The sequence below is a fragment of the Monodelphis domestica genome, chromosome 1, assembly GCF_027887165.1.
Source record: "Monodelphis domestica isolate mMonDom1 chromosome 1, mMonDom1.pri, whole genome shotgun sequence".
In the NCBI taxonomy this organism is placed as follows: domain Eukaryota; kingdom Metazoa; phylum Chordata; class Mammalia; order Didelphimorphia; family Didelphidae; genus Monodelphis; species Monodelphis domestica.
Window position 1 is genome coordinate 578,538,538 of NC_077227.1, and position 27,480 is coordinate 578,566,017.

At 35.9% G+C, this 27,480-nt stretch overlaps 1 protein-coding gene across 5 annotated transcripts in view; it reads left to right on the forward strand.

Annotated features, from left to right (window-relative positions):
• The window catches only part of UNC5D (unc-5 netrin receptor D), an 831,324-nt gene that overhangs the window by 640,147 nt on the left and 163,697 nt on the right, over positions 1-27,480 (forward strand). For 3 of the 5 annotated variants that reach the window (XM_056813497.1, XM_056813498.1, XM_056813500.1), the window contains exons 5-7: positions 2,952-3,132; positions 3,980-4,147; positions 9,138-9,302. In XM_056813497.1, the coding sequence (XP_056669475.1) occupies positions 2,952-3,132; positions 3,980-4,147; positions 9,138-9,302 (514 nt within the window). The remainder of the gene's footprint in view (positions 1-2,951; positions 3,133-3,979; positions 4,148-9,137; positions 9,303-27,480) is intronic. The other 2 variants (XM_056813499.1, XM_056813501.1) reach the window with 1 other exon arrangement.

Genomic DNA, 27,480 nt, shown 5'->3' on the forward strand with positions numbered 1-27,480 from the left:
TAAAAAGTAAAATTTAAACAACCAAAATAATCTCTTTGTATATCCATCAGCTAACAGTGTCTGGCACAAAGCTTATGTTTATAACAATATATTAACTGATTGATTTCTATCATATTGATCCCATTATTATTCCTTCTCTTTCTCAAATTTTCAGTGTCTTCTAAAATGTTTCATCCCTCCTACTCACACCTAAATTCCCCTCAATCTCAGTTCTCAAAAATAAACCTCACTAAAATGCATGTTAAACACTACTTATCCTGTTATATCTCTTCTCCCTTTCTCAATCAACCTCTTTGGGGAGGAGCATCTACACTCCATATCATTCTTTCCTGTCCTCTAAGACTCTTCTCTACTCTCTTTGATATGACTTATGATCTCATCACTCAGCTAAAACCCTTCTCTTCATAGTTCTTCATCCTATAGCAGGGATCTCTTTACTACTAGATCTCATTTTTAATCCTTACTTTTCTGCAACATTTGACACTAAAATAGCCATCTTTACTCCTGAATATTCTTTCCTCTCAGAGTTTTTATGCCACTTCTCTCTCAAGGTTGTTCTCTGATCATTCCTTCTCATTTACATTACTAAGTATTCATCTAGATTGTTATTCATCCTTCATTTTCAAAGAGGACTGATGACATCACAAAGTCCATATCTTCTTGATTTGTGTGAGTTGGATTTAAGGCAGGCAGAGTTATGTAAATCATTGACTTCACTCCTCCAGAGTCATCAAAATTCAGTGGCAGGACAGAAGTCAAGATGACTAGAGACTGCCTGGAATACAGTGAGTGACCTTAATATCTTCTGTATCTGACCAAGCTCTGAGAACTCCACATTGCCTGCTTCAGCTGCCTTCATGGTCATTGGAATGAATTGTTCTCATTGACCCATTTCACTGGGAGAAGTCTTTACTTGCTTGGGATAGACATTCTCCCTAACTCATCAATGGGTTTAAGCCTATCAAGTATCCTCAATCTAGTTTAGCCCCTCTGCTAAGAAGATTTCATCTATGTAACACCTACTGTAAATATCTCCCACAGCTTTGTCCTGCTCTCTCTTTTTCACCTACATTCTATCATTGGGTGACCGCATTAGCATTCAGTGGGTTGAATTATCAACTCTCTGCCTATGATTCCTAGACCTACAGATCCAGCCCTATTAATTCTTCTGAGCTATAACCTCCTATCATTAACTGCCCACTGGACATCCTGAACTGTATGCTCCTTAGGGAAATCAATCTCAACATGTCTAAAATAGAATTCATTATCTTTTCTCTTAAACTCACTCCTTTTCCAAATTTCCCAATTGCTGTCAAGGGCACAATGGTCTTTCCAGTCCCTTTATCTCATAACCTTGATGCCTCACTGTCCCTCATCTTACCTATCTAATCAGTTATGAGAAGTTAGGTTTATATTTCTATTTATGACATCTCTTCTATATGTACTTTTCCTTCCCTCAGAAATTATCCTAATTTAGGCAATCAATGGCTCTTTTCTGGCCCCTTCCTTAGGTCTCTCCCACTTAACCTCATCTCCCACATAGCTTCCAAAATGACTTTCATAAAATGATAGTCTGATTGTTATACATATACCATCTCTCATACCTTTCAGCAAACTTTAGTGGTTTCCCATTACCTCTAGGATCAAATAGAAAATTCTCTGTTCATCATTCAAAGTTCTTCAAAACCTGGACCTATTGGTACTTTTCTAGTCTTCTTATCCCCTTCCACATACTCTACAGTCCATTCATAGAGGCCTACTTAAAATATTTTCACAATAAAACATTTCATTTCTTGTGTCTTTGTCTTGGTTCAGAGAGTGGCCTGCCATCTCTAAAATGCTTTCACTTCTCATCTCAGCTCTTAAAATTCCAGCTTTCCTTCAAAACTCATTTCATTTTCTATAGAAAGCCTTTCTTGGTCCTACTAAGTATTAGTTCTTTCTCTTCTAAGATCACCTTTTATCTATTTAGTACATCCCTTGAACACCCTAATACACACACACACACACACACACACACACACATATATGTTATCTATCCTGTTAGTATGAACATTTCTTAAAAGGCAATGACTACTTAAATTTTGTCTTTATATAGCCAGAACTTAGCACAGTGACTGGTAAATAATAGACACTCGATAAATGCTTGTCAAGTGATTAAGTGGTTTATTAACAGTTCTGTAGCATTTGACACTTTTGACTTAACTCCCAACATGTATATGCTCCATTTTCCATCTCTGTGCCTTTGCTTGGGTCAACCCCAATGTTTGGAATGCCTCACCTGAACCTCTTAGCATCCTATTTCCATTAGATTCAGTTCAAAATCACTCTCTATAGAAAGCCTTCCCAGTTCCCTAAGCAGTTAACATCCTCTCTTTAAATTACCTTGAATTCATTTCATAGATATATTTTATATGTACGTGCTTTCTCTCTAGTCAGAGTATGCTCCACTAGAGGGCAAGAACTATATCTCTTTTGTCTAGCACAAAGAAAAGTGCCTAATCCTTCACTAAATGCTTATTGTTGATCAACTTACCTAAATATTATACATTATCCTTAAACTAGAAGAGGAGTTCTAAACCTTGGTTCTTTGAACTTTAATATGTATATTAATATTTTGTATGTATATTAATATTTTGATGACTAAGGGTAATTGATTTCCTTTGTAATCCTATATATTTTTCTTTTGTGTATTTAATTTGATTTAATGAATATGAGTACTTTTGCTTACTCAAGTGGCCTATGATCGGAAAAATAAAGCATCTCTGTCCTAGATGAACTGAAAATCCAATTGGAGAAAACATTTACAAACAAGCAGTCTAACTTAACATCCTTGTGAATCAAAGGGCAGTAAAATCATATATGCTAAAGTGTCAACTAGTGTTATGGAGCAGGCCATAAGTACTTCAACAATTTCTTATCCCTTGCTTTTTCTTCCTGCCCTCAACTAGGTGGAATGGCTAAAGAATGAAGAGCCTATTGATTCCCAACTGGATGAGAACATTGACACCAGAGCTGATCACAACTTAATTATCAGGCAGGCTCGCCTCTCTGATTCTGGGAATTATACCTGCATGGCTGCCAACATTGTTGCCAAGAGAAGAAGCTTGTCAGCTACTGTTATTGTTTATGGTAAGATGAAAAAATAGCCTACAGTAGGTTAGGAGTCATTTAGGAATGAAGGTGGTGGGGATAACATGCAGGAGAGGGAAGTGATGGGTCCATATATTTCAAGGAATTGTAGTATTTTAGCATTAGAAAGGAACTTAAGATTATATAGGTCAATCCATAATTTCATCAACAAGACCCATTTCCTTCAGTTGATCTTTTTGTCTTTTTTTTTTAAGGCCAGGCCTTCTACAGAGGAAGTCAATTGTGCTTGCAAACCTTTTTTTTTTCATAATTAAAAAAAATAAAGTTCATTTCTGAGTGTCGTGTTTATCACTTAAGTGAAGGGAAATCAGATTGCGTTTTCTGTGTCCCTCCTTCCCCCAGATTCCACATCAATCAGTAAGCTTCCTCATATATAAATCCCACTGAAGACAAACGAGTGTCTGAGAATATCAGCCTTTGTATAATGTACATTAGTGCTATTTGAAGTATGAAAGTATCTTCTCCTCAGTATATTGCCAAAGGTGAGATTAAAGATGAATATTTGTTCACCTCAAACTCATGTCTTGAACTTCCAAGTCCCTTTGGCTAGTTCCTCCCTAGTAACATCCCTGTGAAGAAGGTTGGTATTGCTTTCCTTATGTTATAATCAAGGAAGTAGATATAGAAAAGCTAAGTGGTTCGGTCTGTAGGTCAAGGGAAGAAGCAGTAAAAAGTTTGAAGATCCAGAATGTCCAGCAGCCTGGTTCATACCACCCGACATAGTGGGTGCCTTGCCCAGAGTAGGCGCTTAACAGCTCCTCATTGGTTCGATTTAATTTGATACCTCTCTCCTTCCTTTCTGTCCTCCCTTCTTTCTCTCTCTCAGTGAATGGAGGCTGGTCTTCCTGGACAGAGTGGTCAGCCTGCAATGTTCGCTGTGGTAGAGGTTGGCAGAAACGTTCTCGGACCTGCACCAATCCCGCTCCACTCAATGGGGGTGCCTTTTGTGAGGGAATGTCAGTGCAGAAAATCACCTGCACTTCTCTTTGTCCTGGTGAGATATAAATATACATATATCTACAGATTACATTTCCCCCTCTGACCCACCCACAAAAGCTGATGAAAATGAAATCAATGCCATCCTTCCTCTTCAGAGATGTCTTGGCCTTGCCCATATTTCCCTTCCACAGTAAAGATCAACAGGATATCTGTCTGAGGTCACTTATATGTGGGTCTCTGTAAAGGCAGGGGAATAGAAGTTATATGATGTTTATTGTCAGCATAGAATGTCCTGACCATTAGGAAAGCCCTTAATTGGAAAGATTTTTACCTCAGTGTTGAATTTGCCTTGAGCCATCCACACTCTGTGTCCTTTGGTTCATCTCTGATGTATCACAGTACCTGGTACAAAGTAGATGTCTAATAAACGCTTATTGTTTGATTGATTACTTAGATTTCATGTTTGGGAATAAAAGCTAGTGGTAGATATTTAGTCTCTGACTCTGGACAATAAGGTTTTGTTTTATTTTTAAAATCTCCACCAAGACCTTCCTTTGATGCCTCATCTGCTGAGGAGGCGAAGCTGGTTTCCTGAAGACAGTGTCCTCAAAGTATTTGGCAAGTTCTACCAAGCTAGAAAGGCTTTGAGTATTGGTCCTACTAACAATTGTCTTTGTTATCCAATACAGATAAAGAATTATGATCACTTGGACCACAGGATAATGTTGTGTTTTTGTTTTGTTTTGTCTTAAGCAGTAGTAATTCATGAAAATTATTTAAGAAGCTATGGAAGGAATAAACATCTTTTGTGTGTGGGGGAGTATTCATGATGATAGAGGTATAGAACTTTGAATTATCAAAATATTTTTTTAAACCCTTACCTTCCTTCTTGGAGTCAATACTGTGTATTGGCTCCAAGGCAGAAGAGTGGTAAGGGCTAGGCAATGGGGGTCAAGTGACTTGCCCAGGGTCACACAGCTGGGAAGTGGCTGAGGCCAGATTTGAACCTAGGACCTCCCATCTCTAGGCCTAGCTCTCAACACACTGAGCTACCCAGCTGCCCCCCAAAATATTTTTTTTAAACCCTTACCTTCCGTCTTGGAGTCAATACTGTGTATTGGCTCCAAGGCAGAAGAGTGGTAAGGGCTAGGCAATGGGGGTCAAGTGACTTGCCCAGGGTCACACAGCTGGGAAGTGTCTGAGGCCAGATTTGAACCTAGGACCTCCCATCTCTAGGCCTAGCTCTCAACACACTGAGCTACCCAGCTGCCCCCTCAAAATATTTTTAAATTATTATTTTTTTGTAAAGCCTGCTGATTCATGGGATTATTGCATATACCACTTTGGCCCTATCATAGCATGTTATTCTAAAGAAATAACCTAGCTTTCTCTAGCCTCAGGTTTATTTACAATGAAATCAGCAAAATAATGACAAATTGTAAATACATTCTATATGTTTTTGAGTCAGCATATGCTTACCATTCCTCTTTGAAGCAAATAACTCTGTTAACAAAAATAATTTCCTGAGCACCATTGTTCATCTTTAATTCCTTTCCTTCTTGTCTGATTTACAGAATTATCATAATAATGTAAAGTGTCTTCAGTCATCATAATTTAGTCTAGGACATACACCCAAGGCATCTCCATTATTATAGACACTACAAGTGCTCATCTAATCTTGTTTGTTAATATTAATATTACATATGACATTATGTATATATTACATGGAATAATAACTAGTAATAATAATAAAATTTTGGTTCTTCACAACAATCCTGCCAAGGTATAGAACAACAAATTATATAATGACAAATCAGTGAGACCAAAAATAGCTTTATTCCATGAAAGTCATGTTCATACACTGAGGTATGAATTGATCCCTAGTCCCTAACATGATAGTATAAACCATTAAGTCCAAGGATGTTAAACTAGAGTTTCACTTCTATATAAACTTAATTTGATTTCAGCTCATAGAGAGAAACCCTTACTTGTTTCATATTTACAGTTATATTTTGGAAAACTTGCCTTTAGAAGAAGAATCATTGTCTTAAGAAGTAGTACCAGAAAGGAGTGTTGTTGTTACTTAAGGGGACAAGTTTCCATTTTTCAGCTTGGCCTTCCTGGTAATCAGTTCTTTGGAGCCATTATACTGGGAATAGGAAGGAAGGGAATAACAATCAACTATCCCTCCCCAGAAAATTCAACACCAAGCATCACATGTCAAAAGTTTTTCAATATACAGGCAAAACCCTGTGTTTAGAGCTAAAAAATCAAAGGTGAAAAAAAAGACAATTCAATCCCTGCCATGGAAGAGCTAATAGCCTAGTAGGAAGGTACAATGTATATATCACTAAAGATGATGCAGTTTAGAAAGTCAGTGTATATAATGCTTGGCACTTGTAGTGTCTGTAATAATGGAGATGCCCTGGGTGTATGTCCTAGACTGAATTATGATGACTGAAGACACTTTACATTATTATGATAATTCAGGGTCAGGGTCAAGTACTAACCTTGTCACCCTGGGCAAGTCACTGCTCCAGGAGATTCCACAAATTGCTCAGAAGGTGCCAATTTATGTTACTGAAAAGAATTTATTTATGAAATCATAGGTCTAGTCCTCCTCACACTCCTGAAATTTAGAAAATGTATATGTCCATGAAGCATCAAAGAGAAGAGCCTAAGAAGTTAAAAGGAGAGAGAAAGGTTCACTTCTACCTACAGGAATCAGAAAAGACTTTGAAGGTAGAAGATATGGAACCTGAGGAAGGCCATGAAAGGAAAGAAACAAGCATTAATTAATTAACTAATATCAAATTAAATTTATATAGAAGAGAAACTCTAGTTTAACATTCCATCTTCGATTCAATACTGAGTATGGGTTCCAAGGCAGAAGAATGGTTAGGGTTAGCAATAAAGGTTAAATGACTTACCCAGAGTCACACAGCCAAGAAGCATCTCAGGCTAGATTTGAACCCAGGAACTCCCATCTCTAGGTCTGGTTCTCAATCCAAAATGCTACTCAACTGTTCTCATAACAAGCATTTATTAAACATCTACTATTTGAGAGATGCTATGCTGAGGATCTTATAAATTTCATCTCACTTGATCCTCACAGCAACACTGGGAGGATGGTGCTATTGTTATCCTAATTTTACAGTTAAGGAAAGTGAGGCAGGCCAAGGTTAAGTGATTTCCCCAAGGTCACACAGCTAGTAGGTATCTCCGGCCAGATTAAACTCGGGTCTGTGGGGCCAGTGCCCTGCCTGCTGTGTCACCTAGCTTCCTCTAGATGGGAAAAAGGTGAAACAGGTGGGGAGAGGCAGAGGGATGGTCTGTCCAAAGATACAAGAGAAATTAGAATAAACACAGGCAGTGGTTCCATTTGGTTTGAGTATCCGAAGCACAAGGAAGAAAACCATGAAATTTGGCTGGGAAAGTCAGCAAAAATAATGTTATAGAGAAGTTATTGGAGGTATATCAGGAACTATTGGTGTTCTTTGATCAGGACAGTGGCATTGAGGTCATAGACTGAGAACCACAAGGGACTCTCTGGTCCCACCTTTTCATTTTATTGAAAAGGAGAAGGCTGAGACCCAGAGAAAGGTGGGGAATTGTCTAAGGTCAAACAGGGAGTGAGACTGAATCAAACCAGTTTTCACTTTATCCCCTTAATGAGTTTCTTTGTTTTTTTTTTTCTTGCATAAGCAATATGTGCCTTCTTTCACAACATGATGAACATGGAAATATATATTGCATGATAGTGCATGTAAAACTATGTCCCATTATCTGCCATCTTAGGGAAGGGGAGGACAAGGAGGGAGGAAGAAAACATATTTCACCAAATGTCAGAAAATGATGATTATATCCTTACCCTCCATTTTATAATCAATACTAGTCAATACTGTACATCCAATCCAAGGCAGAAGAGCAGTAAAGGCTAGGAAATGGGGATTAAGTTTTGTTTTGTTTTGTTTTGTTTCGTTTCATTTTGTTTTGTTTTGTTTTAACAGAGCTAGAAAGTGTCTCAGGTCAAATTAGAACCCAGAACCCTTAATGTCTAGGCCTGGCTTTCTATTCACTGGGCCACCTAGTAGCCCCCATCAGAAAACAAATATTAAAAAAGTGTTTCAATGTGTTTAAAAAGAAAAAAAAGAGGGAGAGAGGGAGTTTTTCATGTTAAAATCCTATACTGGGCATCATACTGGAAGGAGTCATTCAATCAACAAACCAAATGTCTAGTGTATATTTAGGCACCTCTAAGATTTTTAAGTCCAATGCTCTCATTTTATGCATGAGAAAATAGTGGCCCAGAGAGATAAAATAACTTGCTTCTTTTTCCAAAGCTGTGCATCAGGGTTAAGATTCAAACCCATATCTTTTAGCAGTCTTCTGTAAAACCACATTATAGTGGACAGAATGTATCTCATTGTATGAAGGATGGATTGACAAATCCATCTAATGCCCATGTGCTCATGTCTGCTCCTGAATCTATTTGTTAGATCAGAGTTGAGTTTTTATTTTGTGGAGACTATTTTATTTTATTTTTCACTTCAGCCTAGAATGTTCCATCTTAAGCCCACAAAGGTAGTGAAATGACTGCCTTCCTGTGGTCTTTGGGCACCGGTTATCTCTCCATACAAGGTACAGTTGGGCAGGAATAACTAAGGGGAAAAAATGTAGATAACAGTATCATCCATCCATCCAACATACCATCCATCATCTTCAATAGCACCTGCAATTTGTAGCCCTGCCTAAGTTTGGTAATTGTTTTTGACCTGAAGAAGAGAGCTAAGTACCTATTCTTTGACTCCAGAAAGAAACCATAGAAGTGAAAGTGATCTCAAAGCTCCTATTCTTTTTGGTTTCTTGTGACCTGGCTTCAAGAATGTCAACTAGCCTCAGGGGAGGGAGAAGGTGAGAAGAAAGCACAAGTTGAATGACATTCTAATAGGCTTTATTTATTTATTTATTTAGCAATCTATTTATTTATTCATTCATTTATTTATTTGTTTATTTAATTATTTACTTTTGCCTTTCTCTTCTAGTTGATGGAAGCTGGGAGGTATGGAGTGAATGGTCAGTGTGCAGTCCAGAGTGTGAGCATCTGAGAATACGGGAGTGTACAGCACCACCTCCAAGAAATGGGGGTAAATTCTGTGAAGGTGTGAGTCAAGAATCAGAGAACTGCACAGATGGGCTCTGCATTCAAGGTAACAACATACATTGCCATTGGGTTCATTGGTCAAGGAAAAAAAGTCTTCATTCCTTCCAGTATTTTTAATTAAACCATACAGTTGAGCCTGCCCCCTTTCCCTAGCCTCAAAGCCAGAAAAAAGGGGGTTTAAAACTTTATAATGATAGTGATGACTGTAATAATGATGAAGATGAAGATATGGGCAAAAAAGTAGAAACTATATACACATAATACATTTATGTGTGTATATATGTCAACATAACAGATATATATATATGCACTAAATGCATATACAATATACATATACACATAGCTATACCTATGATCTGTCTTTGTCTATCTGCCTGTCTGTCTTTGTCTCTATCTATCTATCCATCCATCTATCTATCTATCTATCTATCTAAATATCTATCTATCTATCACCTCTCTCTCTCTCTCTCTCTCTCTCTCTCTCTCTCTCTCTCTCTCTCTCTCTCTCTCTCTCTGTCTGTCTCTCTCTCTTATGGCTCCCTGTTCAGGGTTCAATTAAAGAAGTAGGACATTAACATAATATGGCTCTAAAATCTAGTAAAATATCCTTCAAGTGACTGGTTTTGGGGTTGTTGGTTATGAGTGTTTTTTTTTATTTCATTTCATAAATTTAAAAAATTATTCTTTGACTACAAAAATCATATTCTTTCCCTCCCTCCCCTCCATCTACCATTCCCATAGCCAATGAACAATTCCACTGAGTCCTTACACAGACCAATTTCCATGTTGTTGATGTTTGCACCAGGATTATCATTTAGAGTCTACATCCCCAATCTTATCCCCATCTACCCATGTAATCAAGCAGTTGCTTTTCCTTGGTGTTTTTACTCCCATAGATTATCCTCTGCTTGTGGATAGTGTTTTTTAGATCCCTGCAGATTGTTCAGACATTGCATTGACACTATGTTGATTGTACCACAATATATCAGTCTCTGTGTATAATGTTCTCCTGGTTCTGCTCCTTTCACTCTGCATCAATTCCTGGAGGTCATTCCAGTTCACATGGAATTCCTCCAGTTTATTGTTCCTTTGAGCACAATAGTATTCCATCACCAACATATACCACAATTTGTTCAGCCATTCTTCAATTGAAGGACATCCACTCATTTTCCATTTTTTTGGCCACCACAAAGTGCGCAGCTATGAATATTTTTATACATGTCTTTTTCCTTATTATATCTTTGGGGTACAAACCCAGCAGTGATATGGCTGGATCAAAGGGAAGACAGTCTTTTAGCACCCTTTGGGCATAGTTCCAAATTGCCATCCAGTATGGTTGGATCAATTCACAACTCCACCAACAGTGCAATAATATCCCAACTATACCACATCCCCTCCAGTATTCATTACTTTCCTTTGCTATCATGTTAGCCAATTCTGCTAGGTGTGAGGCAATACCTCAGAGTTGTTTTGATTTGCATCTCTCTGATTATCAGAGATTTAGAACACTTTTTCATGTGCTTATTAATAGATTTGATTTCTTTGACTGAAAATTGCCTATTCATCTCCTTTGTCCATTTATCAGTTGGAGAATGGCTTGGTTTTTTGTACAATTGATGGAGCTCTTTATAAAATTGAGTAATTAGACCTTTGTCAGAGGTTTTTGTTATGAAGATTGTTTCCCAATTTGTTGCTTCCCTTCTAATTTTGGTTGCATTGGTTTTGTCTGTGCAAAACCTTTTTAATTTAATGTAATCAAAATTATTTATTTTACATTTTGTGATTTTTTTTCTAACTCTTGCTTGGTCTTAAAATCTTTCCTTTCTCAAATATCTGACATGTATACCATTTTGTGTTCACCTAATTTACTAATACTTTCCTTCTTTATATTCAGGTCATTCACCCATTCTGAATTTTTCTTGGTATAGGGTGTGAGATGTTGATCCAACCCCAATCTCTCCCATATTGCCTTTCCAATTTTCCCAGCAATTTTTATCAAATAGTGGATTTTTGTTCCAAAAGCTGGGATCTTTGGGTTTATCATAGACTGTCTTGCTGAGGTCACTTACCCCAAGACTATTCCACTGATCCTCCATTCTGTCTCTTAGCCAGTACCAAATTTTCTTGATGACTGTGATATCGAAATCACTTTAAAAGATTGATATATATTAATTTAAGGTCACCAAGGAATTCAGCTATGTAATTCCTAAATGAAAACACAAGTAAGCTGCCAACCTTTTTTTATGGTGTTTTAATTACAAACAGGAGGAAGAAAGTATTAGAGGGAGAGAGAGAGAGAGGGAAAGGGGAGAGAAGGAAATAGGGCTTAAAAACCCACTCTGCTTAGGCTGAGCCAAAGGGGGCCCAAGACCCTGAATAGCCAAGGCAAAGAAAGAGATCAGTCCCTATCACTCACATGACCAAAATGGAAAAAAACAGTCTGTGGGCTCCTCCAACTCCAAGCACCAGGCTACAACCACCTCTCTCCCTCCTCACAGGAAGTCACAAGAACTCCTGAGCTGTCCTCTACCTCACTTCCTGTGTCTCACATGTGCCAATGGTGGTTCTAGCTTGACCTAGGACCGCCCAGAGGTCTATCCTTTTTGCACATGTCTGTTGAGGCCATATTCTCAAATAATTAAATCTTGAGTTTTGCTGCAGCCCTTCCTAATCCTGTTACCCTGAGTAGGGTGGAGATTGTATTTTCCAAGACCTGATTCTATTATTCCAAATATCTCTATTGTTATTGATCAGGAAATAGCTAAATCCCATCTTCTAAATAATGGTCTGAATAGGGTTGAGTAGTTTTGAAATTCACATGACCACTACTATATAGTATAGTTTGAGATCTGGTACTGCAAGGCCCTCTTCCTTCACATTTTTTTCATTATTTCCCTGTATATCCTTGAAATTTTGTTCTTCCAAATGAAGTTTGTTATGTTTTTTTGTATTTTGTATTGTAATTCAGTAAAAGTTTTTTGGATGGGTATGGCATTAAATAGGTAAATAAGTTTGGGTAAGATGATCATTTTTATTATGCTAGCTCATCCTACCCATGAGCACTTAATGTTTTTCCAATTGCTCAGATCTAGTTTTAGTTGTGTGGAAAGTGTTTTGTAGTTGGGTTCATATAGTTCCTGTGTTTGTCTTGGCAGATAGATTCCTAAGTGTTTTCTATTGTCTAGGGTGTTTTTAAATGGAATTAGTCTTTCTAATTCTTGCTCCTGAAATGGATTGGAGATAATATAGACATGCTGATGACTTATGTGGGCTTATTTTGTATTCTGCAACATTGCTAAAGTTTTGGTTATTTTGATTAGCCTTTTAGTTGATTCTCTAGGATTCTTTATGTAGACCATCATATCATCCACAAAGAGTGATAACTTGGTCTCCTCACTGCCTATTTTAATACCTTCAATTTCTTTCTCTTCTCTAATTACTACTACTAATGTTTCTAGTACAATGTTAAATAATATTGGTGATATTGGGCATCTTTGTTTCACTCCTGATCTTATTGGGAATGGATCTAGTTTATCCCTATTACAGAAGATGTTTGCTGATGCTTTTAGATATATACCATTTATTATTTTTAGGAAAGACCTTTCTATTCCTATTCTTTCTAGTGTTTTCAATAGGAATGAGTATTGTATTTTGTCAAATGCTTTTTCTGCATCTATTGAGATATGCATGTGATTTTTGTTACTTTGCTTGTTCATATGGTCAATTATGTGAATGGCTTTCCTAATATGAACTATCCTTGCATTCCTGGTATAAATACCACCTTATCATAGTGAATAACACTACTGATCACTTGCTGGAGTCTTTTTGCTAGTATTCTATTAAAGATTTTTGCATCTATGTTCATTAAGGAGATTGTTCTATAGATTTCTTTCTCTGTTTTTGACCTGCCTGACTTTGGAATCAGTGCCATATGTGTGTCATAAAAGGAATTTGGTAGAACTCCTTCTTTGCTTATTATGTCAAATAGTTTGTATAGTATTGGGATGAGTTGTTCTTTGAATGTATGATAGAATTCACTTATGAATCCATCAGGCCCTGGGGATTTTTTCTTAGGGAGTTCTTTGAAGGCTTGTTCAATTTCTTTTTCTGATATGGGATTATTTAAGAATTCTATTTTTTCTTCTGTTAATCGAAGCAATTTATATTTCTCTAAATATTCATCCATATCACCTAGATTACCATATTTATTGCCATTGAGCAAAATTGTTTTTAATAATTGCCTTAGTTTCCACTTCATTAGAGGTGAGGGCTCCCTTTTCATCTATGATATTGTTAATTTGCTTTCCTTCTTTCCTTTTTTTATTAGCTCGACCAGTACTTTGTCTATTTTGTTTATTTTTTCAAAATACCATCTTATAGTCTTATTTATTAATTCAATTGTTCTTTCACTTTTGATTTTATTTATTTTTCCCTTAATTTTTAGGATCTTTAATTTAGTTTTCATCTGAGAGTTTTTAAATTGTTCACTTTCAAGTTTTGTTTTGTTTTTTTACTTCCATGTTAATATATGAACTCAAGGATATAAATTTCCCCCTAAGTACTGCTTTGGCTGCATCCCATAGATTTTGAAAGTGTATCTCATCATTTTCATTTTATTCATTGAAATTATTGTTTCTATGATTTGTTCTTTAACTAACTGATTTTGTAGAATCACAATATTTAATTTCAAATTAATTTTTCATTGGATCTCCATGTACACTTACTGATTATTATTTTTACTGCATCATGATCTAAAAAGCTTGCATTTATTATTTCTGTTTTTCTGCATTTGTTTGCCATGTTTTTAAGCCCTAGTATATGGTCAATCTTTGTGAATGTGCCATGTGCTACAGAAAAGAAGGTGTATTCCTTTTTGTCCCTATTTATTTTTCTCCACATATTTATTAACTCTAACTTTTCTAAGACTTCATTCACATCTCTTACGTATTTCCTATTTTTTTATTTGATTTATCTAGATTTGATAGTGGTAGGTTCAGGTCTCCCACTAATATAGTTTTACTATCTATTTCCTCCTTCAACTCCACTAGTTTCTCCTTTAGAAATTTGGATGCTATCCCATTTGGTGCATACATGTTTATTACTGATATTTCCTTATTGTTTATACTGCCTTTTACCAGGATTTAGTTACCTTCCCTATCCCTTTTAATCAGATCTATTTTACTTATATTTGTCAGATATCATGATTGCAACTCCTGTTTTCTCTCTATCAGTTGAGGCCCAATATATTTTACTCCAGCCTTTAATTCTAATCTTGTGAGTCTCTACCTACCTCATATGTATTTCTTGTAGACAGCATATGGTAGAATTTTGGTTTCTAATCCACTCTACTATTTGTTTTTGTTTTATGGGTGAGTTCATCCCATTCACATTCAAAGTTATGATTGCCACTTGTGTATTCTCCAGTATTTTTATATTCTCTCCTAGTTCTTTCCTTTCTTCTTTTGCTATATTCTTTTAAACCAACGGATTGCTTTTAATCATTCCCCCGAAACCCCACCCATAATATGCTTCCCTTTCTGCCCCCTCCCTTTTTTTTCCTTCTCCTTATTTTTTTAGGGTCTGTTAATTTCCCTTCCCCCTCTCTTTCCCTCCCTTTTTTTTACTCCCTCCACCTTTTCCCCCCTCAATTTTCCCTTCTTACTTTCCCTGTAGGGTAAGATAGAATTCAATACCCCAAAGGATCTAGATGCTCTTCCCTCTCAGAACTGGTTTCACTGAGAGTAAGGTTTAGGTATTACCTATTAGCGTTCTCTTCCTTACCTTCTTATAATAGTATTCTTCCCATCCCCTTCCCATGCACCTCTTTGTGTGATATTGATTATCCTATTTATCTTATTTCTTCAAGTTTCTCTTGGTGCCAAATTCAATTCCCCCCTCCATTTTTCTTTTTTTTTTTTTTTGCATATCATCTTATACCACTTATTATGCCAATCTCTTGCTGTGAATGATTTCTCTAATTACTATAATATTTACTATAATCTTAGTTACAAATAACATTTTTCTCATATATTGATTGATATAAAAAAATTTGTTCTTATTGAAGCCCTTAAAGAATAAAATTTTAATTAAAAAAAACCTTTTTCCCTTTTCCCCTTTCTTTCTTATTTACCTTTTCATGTTTCTATTGATTTTTGTGTTTGGATATCAAACTTTCCACTCAGTTATGGTCTTTTCTTTACAAATACTTGGAAATCCTCTATTTTATTGAATGCCCATACTTTCCCCATGGAAGTATATAGTCACTTTTGATGGCAGGTGATCCTTGGTTGAAGACCCAATTCTCCTGCCTTTCTGTCTATCATATTTAAAGCCTTGTGGTTCTTCAATGTGGAAGCTGCCAGATCTTGTATAATCCTGATTGGTGCTTTTTCATATCTTAATTGTCTCTTTTTGGCTTCATATAAAATTTTCTCCTTAGCTTGGAAGCTCTTGAATTTGGCAATTACATTCCTGGGAGTTGTCTTTTGAGGAACTGGTGTAGAGGATGTTCTATGAACTCTTTCAATATCTATTTTCCCCCCTTTTTCAAGAACATCAGGGCAGTTTTCTTTGATGTCAAGATTTCTGTTTATTTCTGGGTTTTTAGGTAGATTAATGGTTCTCAAATAGTCTCTTTGTCATCTGTTTTCCTGATCCATCATCTTTTCAGTAAGATATTTTATGTTTTCTTCTATTTTGTCAGTCTTTTGATGTTGCTTTATTAATTCTTTCTGTTTTGCAACATCATTTGTTTCCAATTGCCCAATTCTGGTCTTTAAGGCCTGGTTTTCTGCTTTAATCTTTTTATTTTCTGCTATAATCTTTTGATTTTCTGTCTTAATCTTTTGCTTTTTTGGTATAATCTTTTGATTTTCCTTTTTGTTTTGGTCTATCCTGATTTTCATGTCTTCCCACAGTTTCTCCAATTGGGAGTTCTTGTCCTTTAAACTGCTATTTTCTTTTTGAACTATTTCCCACTTTCCTTGCCAGAAGACTTTCTTCTTTTTGATAAGTTCCAATTTAAATTCTTCAAGAGCTTGTGGCCAATTTCCATTTTTTTGGAAAGTTTTGGCACATTTATTTGGATTTTCTCTTCTGCTATTTCTTCTATAGTCTGGATATTTGCTCCATAAAATTATCCAGGGTCAATGCCTTCTTCTTGTTTTTTTTGGTGTTGGGAATTTGTTCCTGGACACTGTTTGCCATCACTATATTTGTTTTTCCTTCCCTTTTCAGTCAGAAATCTGAGTGAGAAGGGAAGGCTCTCTGTTTGTGGACCTAACAAGCAAGGATTTCACCTAAAGCAAGCTCTCGAGTCTCTGTAGCTTGTGCTGTTTGCTGGCCTTCTCTGTGCTATCTCCTCACAGGTGCCCACGGTCTGTGGTCTTAAGCCTGCTGGGGTTTCAGGTGTAGTTGCTATCAAGGGTAGGTTTTTGGTGGTCTTAGTCAGCTGCCAAGGACCTAGAGGTGCCCCCTCACTTGGTTTAGCGGTGCCCCTTGCTCACTCACTGATTCTAGCTCTCGCTGACTCTGACTCTGGCTCCAGAGGTGGGGTGGGGGAGGGTGGATCAGATTTTTCACCCTCTTATGGTGTGGAAATACCCAAATCCCACCTATCTTCAATGCTGTGCCCTACTGTAGAATCCCTTCATTCATATGAATTTGGGTTGTTTTTTTTTTTTTGGCTTTTTGAGGTAGTCTATATTGGTAGGTGGTGAAGAAAGGAAGAGTCCATCTGAATTGTTGCCATGTTTACCTGAAGTCCCTTGGTTATGAGTTTTTAATTGAACAGACTTTGAAAGTTTTTTTTCTTGTTTTTCTTTTTTTTTTTAATAAAGATACTTGTGGAAAGATCAGATAGCATAATAGATAAAGGTCCAGCTTTGAGTCAAAAAAATCAAAGTTCACAACTTGCTTCTGACACATTGTGATTGTATGAACATGTGACAAAACATATAGCCTCTACATGCCCCAAGACAGCATTCGGATCCTCTAAATGACAGTTGAGAACTGATTTGCATTAGCACATGTTGTCTTCATACTGGGATTTTCCTGTCCCAATGATACTACAAATCTAAACCAAAAGCAATATCAGATATGAACTATTTAGTATTTTAGTTCAATGATTTTCAAACTCTTCAGAGGAGTGCTTTTCCTTGATGAATAGATGGGATTTTGATGCCAAACATAAATTTCATTCTTTTTATAATTTTAAAATTTAAAATTAAATCTCAATAATAAAATTATTGTATTTTAGGAATGTATTAATGATCATTAGAAATCACGGAATAAAGTGGATACAAAATAAAGTCCATAGCTGTAATATTTATAGGAAAAATGGGGAGGAATTGATGAACAGGGAATACTGAAGGTTTTATTACAAGGAATGGAGGAGTTGAAGGGAGAGAGGAAATATGGCTGCCGGTCAAATAAAAGGAGAGAGATGCCCCCTGCCTAGAGGCTATTTTTGAAAAATGGGGTTCCTGAGAAATGGGTCACTTATGATAGCCTGAGGAGACATCTTCTCTATTGAATGATGTTGCAAATACCCCAGAGCAAGTAAGCATGGAACCTCCTGAGGGAAAGGCCTCCCCAGACAAAGGTTGCCCAGAGGGGGTCCAATAAGGACTGTTTATAGTTGAATGGCTGTCCTGAGGTTCACCTCCATCTATGTCCCCTGAAATGTTAGTCCTCTTATCTGATTGTAATATTCAAATAAAGATAAATTTTAATAACAAGTTTGGATTGGGGAGGTTTCAGGGAAGTAGGAAGAGGGAATTCCCTAGATGAGGTTTGAGTCTCAGCTTTTGAGCTGAGGCCAGGCCTCACAGGCTGGTGAAGGATTTCTGTTATTCCTGTCTATACTAATAAATGCTAGTTTTCTTAAGTTCAAAGTCTTAGCAGTAGAAAGCAAGAGGAAGAAAGTTCTGACCTTCAGAGCTGGAGGGCCTTTCTCTTCAGGCCGATGCCCTAAAGCCCATCATTATAGTCCAAACTGCTTCCCTTAAGTCCTTTTGTCCGATGAACACAATCACAGGGAACCAGGTAGAGCACACATTTGGGAAATTTGGGAATAGAGCCACTTCTATCCAGATACAGGAAGAAAGGCTCCTTCCAGTCCCAGGGCCAGGAAAGAAGTATTCATCACAAGACCAACTGCCACTCCCAGTTGGCCCTTCCCCCACCAACTGTCAGTCTTGTCAATATCTTCTCTCTAACATTCCAACTGCTGGTAGTTCCAACTCAGTGGCAGAAAGTCCAGAACTTGCTTTTGTGAACCTTAAAAATTCTTAAACCCTACTTCATAAGGTTAGGATTGTAAACCATAAAAATTCCCCATTGGGACCATTCCCTATTTGGGCAGTGAAAGTAACTTAGATCAGAAATGTGAGAACTCTACTTAGATCAGGAATGTGAAAACTCTACTCCACCCCTACTTAAGCCTGCTTTAGGGGAAGAAACTTCTTGCTGAACAATGAAAGATACTTAAACCCATATAGGACAAAAGTTCTTTAAGCCATGCCTATTTTAGGACTAATACAAAAGGGTGCTAAGAACCTATAAAGGTCAAGCAACTTGTGAATTTACAAGGAACAAAGAGGTGAGAAACTTACTCAGAGCTTTCCTGGTGTGAATTACTCAAAAATTTACAGCTTCTAAGGTGTGAACTAAGAATGTTCTGTCCTTTGAAAAACGTCTACTGTGATTGGTAGATATAAGGATTTAGGGGAGGTGACATAGGAAAAAATGCCCTTTAAATAGGAGCTCACATTCATTCAGATAGACATTCAGATTCAGGATTGAGCTGGTGGAGTCAGCTGAGATGAAGCTGGCCTGGTGTCACTAGAATCCTAGCTTGGACAGATCTTGTGGTGAGTGATTAAGGACTGACTGATCTTTTCTCTTAGGGCTTAGACCTGGGTTGGCCAGAACTGGCCAGGGCTGGCTTATTCCTTTCTCATTATTCCCTCTTTTTCTCTATCTCTCTCTTTCTTAATTCCTCATTTGTATGAATTAAAAATCTCTATAAAACCCAGTTAACTTGGGTATATTTCATAATTGGGAATATTTCCTTGGTGACCACCTTATATATTGATTTAAAAACAAGACACTGTAGTGAAAACATATTTTCTGCTGCCACAGTTTATTCATCCACTCTTCTATCTACTACAATTTAAGTCTTCCACTATTTAAATCACTCCAATTTATGGCTCAAACTATTTTAACTCTTACACTTTTGTTTTCCTTTCCGCAGTGTCCATGGCTGATTAGCCCATTTCAAAATCTCCACTCACCACCATCACCATGCTGAAGGGAGCCAAAGAGTGGGCAGGACCCTTTACATCCTTGCCTAATATCCCCTATCTATAGGAAGTACATAATGACAGGAAGTCAGTGGGCTCTTGGGAAATGTAGTTCTTTTTTTTAGGATAATAGTTTTTCAATTATACAGAGGAGAGTCTTCTAGAAATGCTCTTTAAGGAAGGTATTTTAGTGACTTCCTAAAGCTGGCTGAGTAGTAAGAAGCAGCCATTATTTCTTCAGTTTTCAAAAGGAGCCTCAAATGCTTATAGCAAGGAAAAGCAAGTATGTCCAGAAAGTGAAGAAGCAGAAGGGTTGGTACAGGGCTCTCCAGACTCTCAGTTCTTGAATCCTTGGGTGACTTATCTTAAGCTTCAAGGTAATTATGTATTTGGCTGAAACAAAATGGATTGTTTCCATTTAACTTTAAAAGACTCATTGGATAGAGTGCTGAGCCAGGAGTCAGGAAGACATTGAGTTCAAATCCAGATTCAGACATTAAGACCTTGGGCAAGTCACTTAACCTCTGCCTGATTAGTTTCCTTATTTGTTAAATGAGGATAATAATTCTCCTGGTATTGTGAGAATCAAAAGATAGAATTATTGTAAAGCACTTAATACAATGCCTGGCACATATTAGGTGCTATATAAATTCTAACTATCATCATCATCATTATTATTATCATTACTTTTGTGATAGGTAGCATGACATAGTAGATAGAACACTATATGTAAGAGTCATAATGACCAGAGCATTCATAGCTAACATGTACATGAATTAATTCATTTGAACCTCATGGACTTCTTGTCAGATAAACATTTCTGTTATCATTGATTTGGTGTGAGGATCAAATAAGATTGCATGAAACTGAAATCTTGAAATATAATAAATTTGCAAGTAAATTAAATACTCTAGTTGTTATCCCAGTATCACAGGCGAAGAACCTAAGGTTTAGTGAATTATCCAAAGTCATTTTTCAATCATAGAGAATAATATTTGAGCCTAGGTCTTTCTGACTTTGGCAAGTGTTCTCACTATTGAATCTTTTTATTTTAATTAAATTTTTTTGCTATTGAATTTTCATTGCATTAAAGAGAAAACTATTTTGCAGACTCTTTTATTGTTTCCTTTTCCCTCCAAACCAAATCTTTTTGAAGTATGGACTTGAAACATATACATAATTTATATTTTCATGACATGTATCCTACCTTTCCTAATATATCTTCTACAGACCTTGGCATACAATAGGATATTAATAAATGTTTTATAATTAAAACCAATCATGCTTCCATAGGTTTTAAGGTTTATAAACACTTCCCTCACAATAATTCTGTAAGATAGATACTGTGAGCATTATATTACCATTTTACAAAGGAAATTGAGGATTGTAAGGGGGAAAAGGAGGTTATTTATTTTTTCAAAACAGTTGGACTGGATTATATTTAAAATAGGGTCACGAGGAACTTAATTTATTTCAAAAAGATTTATTTGCAATTAATTAACAAAATAAAGTGAAATAAGAAAATCAGAGAAAGTATAGGGTAATATATCTAGCCTAAGCACTAAGTAATTTATTCCTGGCCCCTGGCTCAACCTGGGCAAGGAGAGTTAGTCCTTAGCTGGCCTCTCTCAAGAGGTAGGTCTCTCCAGAGGCTAGTCTTTTCCAAAAATACAGGAAAGGAGTCAGCCTTTTTATTCACCACATGTCAGTCCAAAAGAAGGGTTTTAAGAACAGCTCACCAGGAACAGGGTCTCAGGTCCAGTCAGCAGATTCTTATCCAGTCTCAACTCCAAAGAATGCAGAACTCCCTCCCACAGTAATTTCAACTCCAAGTAGAACGCCAACTAAAAACTCACTCAGGAAGTTGTAACTCCCTTTTAAAGACACTGTCTTTTGCATCACTTCCTGTGCCTTCCCCTAATTTTACATCTACCAATCACAGTTGAAGCTTTGCTTTCGACTGCCCAGGGGCAGTCAGTTTAATTTTGATTCATCACCCACTATCTTACATGTGGGTCATAGACCTCTCCCACTTAAGTGTGAATGGGCTGTTTACACCTTTGGTGATTAAATCTAAAAATGGGCAGGGGAGTTAATTTAATTTTCACAATCAGGGGAGAGTTAATTAATTTCATTTTTGCAATTAGGGGAGAGTTAAATTTAATCTTCACAATGAAATTTAGCATCTTATACCAAAAATAAATAAATACATACATACATACATACATATTTCCTGTGAAATCAGGCTATTAGTGTAACCTTATCACTGACCATATATAAAGTCCTTCAAACTTAGTCATGGTTTTGCATGAAATGTGAACCCTGGTCTTTATTGAGATTCAGCCAAGAAAATAATCTATTTTCATAGGCTGGCATGTGATGACAGAAAAGCACTGGCTAGTTATTTATAATTTGGCTAAGAATAATCATTTGTGATTTTGAAAAATCAAATTATTCTTATCAATCAACATGTACTTATCAAATCTAAATGTAAGGCACTATTTGAAGTGGGCACTGTAAAGGCAAAAACAATTAATTAATTAATGAGTTCCTGCCTACATGGCATTTTAGGTGAGACAATATATCTATTTGCAAGTATACACAGAATAACCAGAAAATAAACAGAAATTCTTCCATTATATAAGTGAACTGAAGACTTCCACATAAAGAAATTTTCATGTAAAATCAGTTGGCTCGTACAGGGACTATTTTTCTTCATGTGATTGCAAGCAATATTATCTTCAACTAATTTTTTAACTTAAAAAAATTCTTGAAATATTTGGATCCATATTATCAATACAAAAAAATGTTCTCTTACATGATGAAATGCTTCTAATACCTTTTTCTTTGTGAATATTTTTAGTTTGACCTTGGGTTCTGAGGCTTTCCTTTCTTCTACAGTCTTTGAAACCAGATCCTCATTCCATAATTCTTCTCCACGAGAACCAATTCTTCCACATCAGTATTTCAGGTTTTACCTAAAGTTGAATTTGCATAATGTAAATGTTTGTAAAACAAAAACTGTCTGTATGATGAGTTTTGGTGAGGGAGAACAACAATAGATGGTAGATCAGGAGATTTCAGTGGAAAAGACAGTGCATGAGTTTATGATTTATGGAATTAAGAGCAAATATGATACAATGGGAGCAAGATCAATCCAATTGTGGGCAATAGTGAGTGAAAAGGCATGAGCATGAGAGATGGAGTACTGTGTGAGCAACAAGGCCAATTTTGTTAGACTATAGAATATGGCAAGGGTAGTAATATATCATGAGACTGGAAAGGTATTCCTCTATTTCTTTTGTGTTCTCTGTTTTGTTACCTTATAACTGTGTATAACAGGTTATGATTATTCTTTTTTACTTCTCTTGATTTGCGTTGCAATTCCCCTCTGTTCAATTGCCATTTTTCCTTTTTGTTTTCTGTACTCTTTTTAATCAAACTGGCTGAAGATTTGCTAATTTTAGTTATCTTTTTAAAGAACCAGTTTTAAATTTTATTTATCATTCTTATAGTATTTTGGGTTTCTAATTTTTCACTTTCTTAGGTAATTTTCAAGAGTTCCAGTTTTATGCTCTTTTTAGGTTTATTTGTACACTTTCTAAATTTTAAAAATGCATATACAGTTCTTTATTAATCCACTTTTCTATTTTAATATATTTTTTCTAGGAATATGATTTTTCCCATTTGAGAATTACTTTAAATGAACCCCAGAAATTTTACTGTTATTCAATTATTATTTTTTTCTTTTACATAATTATTCATTGTTTTACTCACTAATTATTTGGAATTGGATATGTATCTTTTGTCCAGGTTCCCTAAAGAAATTATTCATTTTATGTGGTTATGCTCTGTAAGGAAGGTATATGGAATTTATGTTTTGTTGTATTTTTACATTCATTTACAATATCTTTGTGCCACAATACATGGTCAATTTCTATAAAAGTCCTATGTGATGCTGAAAAATCTGGATATACTTAATAGTTCCATTTAAAAGATGAATTTAGCATTTAAGCTCTGGTTTCGTAAATATTTTGTTCAGTTCCATATTTTCCCTTTTGTTTATCTTCTTTGTTATAGATCCCAAGCAGAGAGGGGGCTATTGAAATTACTTGCTACTATTTTATTGCTATTGATTTCTTCTTGTTTAATTTTTCCTTTTTTAATTTAGATGCTATGTCATTTGGACCATATAAGTTTGATGCTGATACTTGTTAGTTGTCTGTAGTTCCTTTACCATAATATAGTTTCCTCATTTATCCTTTTTTTATTTTGTAAATACTTGGTTTTGCTTTCTCTGATAACATGATTGCAGCTTCTGTTTTCTTAGATTCCCCTAATGAATAGATTTTTTCCCTAGACCTTCCTTTTTATTCCATTTATGACTTGTTTTTTAATGAATTTCTTGTAAGCAACAGATTGAAGAATTTTGTTTTCTTATCCAATGTCATTCTTTTTGTGTTTCATTTTATCAAATCCTTTAATCCACTCATATTTAAAGTTAGGAGAGCGAGGTTTATATTTTTCTTGATTTGTCTCTAATGCTTTTCTCTCCTAAATTAGATTTTTTTCCTCTTTCTGTGCAAAGATACCACAATGTCTCTTCACTTATTTTAGCTTAATCTACTTTAAATTAACCACATTACCTCTGGTTCTTTCCCTCTTATCCTTAAACACTCCTCGCCCCCCCCCCCCCAACTTGTTAACCTTTCTCCTAATTTTGAAGTTCTGCTAATTAGTTCTTTTTTTTTTAATTTCACCTAGTCATTTAATCTCCCAATTTCTTTGTTTTCCTTTGATTCTGTCTGTCTGTCTGACTCTCTGTCTTTCTCGGATATTCAAATAGAATCCTCCCTCTCTTTCTCTTCAATATTTTTGGTTTATTATTTTTTCACTTTCTAAACATTAAGTTGTTTCTATACATCCTGTTTTCAAGATAAATAAATTATTCTTACATTGAGATCATGCTTTCTTTTATTTTATTGTTATTATTATTATTTTGTTTTTCTTCGTTCAGTGTATCCCTTACTTCTGTTTATTTCATATTCTCAGTCTGTAATTTTCTCTCTCTTTCTTTTTTTTTTGGTAAGATACCATCATGGATTGAAGAAGGCTTTTTTGTTTTGTTTTGCTTTTTAAAATTTTTCTCTTTCATCAATTATTTTTGCTACACAGGCCATAAATTCTGCTTTCATAGCCCTCATTTCTCTTTTAAGAATCATTCTGCTAAGATTCCATATTCTCTTGGGAATCCAAAGGGTTCTTTACCTCATAAATATTGTTTTATTTTCCTAGGTCTTATAATATTTATTCACAAGTGCTTGGAATAACTTATCTGCTGTAGAGGTCATATTAATATTTTCCATGTTGTTTTATCTGTTTATGTTCTTGGTCTTTAAATGAGTTTTCTTACTCCTGAGATCTTTACTAATTTTATTTTTTTCCCTTTTTTCCCCTATTATTCACTTTCTGATTCCTTTCCTATTGATGTTGGTTTCTGTGAGGGATAGATCACAAAACCTTACATCCTACAAATATACTAGGTAATATGGAATTCTCTAGCTTTGATTTCTCCTCCAAGTGACTTTTGGGGAAATAATGCTGGTCCTAGTTATATACTAAACTCATTCCCTCAGACTTGGTAGAATGTCATATAGCCACACATATGTGTCCTGTTCCAGTTCCCCAATTTCCCTCATTTCTGTTTTCTGACTGAAATTCATTTCAGCCCAGAGACTGCCATGAAACTTTCCTGTCTCAGGCAGCACATGTTTCTGGCTTTTGCTTTTTCAATGACACTGGGAGGAAAGGATTGCATGGTGTAGTTGTGCTAAAATTGGTTTTCTGCAGCAATGGAATCACATCACTAGTAGAGAATAGGCTACTGGAAGAGTCCTTTAGGGGTTCTGGATTAATTTTCACTGTAGTAAATACATGGTATTGTTATCTTTTTAAGGTTCATGTTGTTATAGCCTCTATAGGCTTAATTTGTTTAATGTCTTACACATAATTCGTACTTTGGGTTGATTTGAGAATTTATTAGGATAATAGAAAATATGTAGTTCACCTTATTTTTTTTCTTTCTTCCTTACTTCCTTTCCTTCTTTCATTTCTTTCTTTTTCTACCAATATGGGCCTATAACTTCCCCATAATTGATATTATTAAAGAATGAACAGGGGCACTAAAAATATTAAAAAGACTTATTAGAGGTTTCATAGTCAGGATATGTCAGAGGTAGGATTAAAGCTTTCTAGACTTTCCCTCAGACTACTTCTCTATCCACTCTTCTATGATGGCTCCCAATGGACTTTTAAAGCTCTTCACAATCACATATAAACATAAACATTATATACCCAGAGATATAGGTGTTCAAACATAAATATCTGGTATTAGTATATTTTTACTTTGCTGTGGTAGAAAAAAATGTAGTGAACTTTAGAGGCCAATATTTATTTTAATTGGGAAGACATATCCACCACCTTCCCAACACCACTCACATCCTTACCACTGGAAGAAAACATGCTTCTCATGCCTTTTCCATTCATTCATGAGCTGAATTCCCCAGTCCACTAGAGCTTGTTTTTCCTAAAATCCTTTGGGTCTTTCCATTGTATACATCCAACTATCCTTCACTTACCACTTCATGCTTTTTAGGGCTTATAAATAAATGGGTTATTTGAGGAGGAGTAGCGCAGACCCTTGAGTGCTGTAATGGGAAGTATCATATATTTCCTCTGAAGGGAAAGTGGGAGAGTTGTAAAGGTTTGGGGGTATCGGGGAATATCTAATGATATTTGTTTATGGGAGACAAAAGAATTTACTCTGCCTATTTAGTCTGAAGAGAAGTGATGTCAGTTAATCTGGAGGGCCAGGAAGCTGCCTTTCCTCAAGCTACTTTGTGTTTGTGTGTGTGTGTGTGTGTGTGTGTGTGTGTGTGTGTGTTATGTAGTCAAAAATAACAATAGCACTATATTTCTGATAGTTCTGTTGGAAGCACTCTAGTCAAAGGTCTATTGTCATTAGAGGGACAAGGACCAAGTGAGTGACTAAATTTAATAAAAATTATATTAGACATCTGCTCAGTGGACTATAAGTTTGATGGAGGGAGCTAGTCAGATCATAAAATGTCAGTGCTCAAAAGGATACCCACCAGAGGTCATCTAACCCAAATATGCTGTATCTGGAGTTGCTCTTCATCTCTCTTAAATAATAATAAATGGCATTTATATAGCACTTAAAAATTGGCAAAACTAGATGTACTTTATCTCACCTACAAATCACAACACTCAGTGAGATAGCTACCATAGGGATTGTTATCCCAGTTTTACACAGGAGGGGATATCATGGCAGCCAGGGAGTTCAAGCAACTTGCTTATGGACTCACAGTTAATAAATGTTAATAAATGAATCAAATACCAACACTCTTATTGACTAGATTTGGAATAAAAGAAACCTGAATTCAAATCTTGCCTAGACACTAGTTGTGTGCCCCTGGGTTGTTTTAAGAATAAAATGAAGTAATAGATGTAAAATGCCATGAAAACATGTAAGAACTACATAAATTATAGCTATTATTTGCATTAGTATTATTCCATTCTCCCTTCCATTGGGTGAGGTTGTGACTTGATTGGTCCCTTGGCTTGATGCCTCAGTCCTAGACCTAACATTGCAGAGTTAACATTTAGAATATAAACCTCTTAGATTACCCTGTTTATCTGGAGTTGATTTCTACTTAGTCAAGGCTCTGAATTTCCTCTATGGTTAGTGAAGGCTCTTCTTAGAGACAGAGCTGTTGGCACTGAATGATCCCTTTAATATTTGGCATGATTGCTGTTTGGTCAGTTGTGACAGGAGCATGGAACCTTGATGTTCTGCTATTACGGATGGCCCCACCTAAAAGCCTTAAGCTTTGCACAATG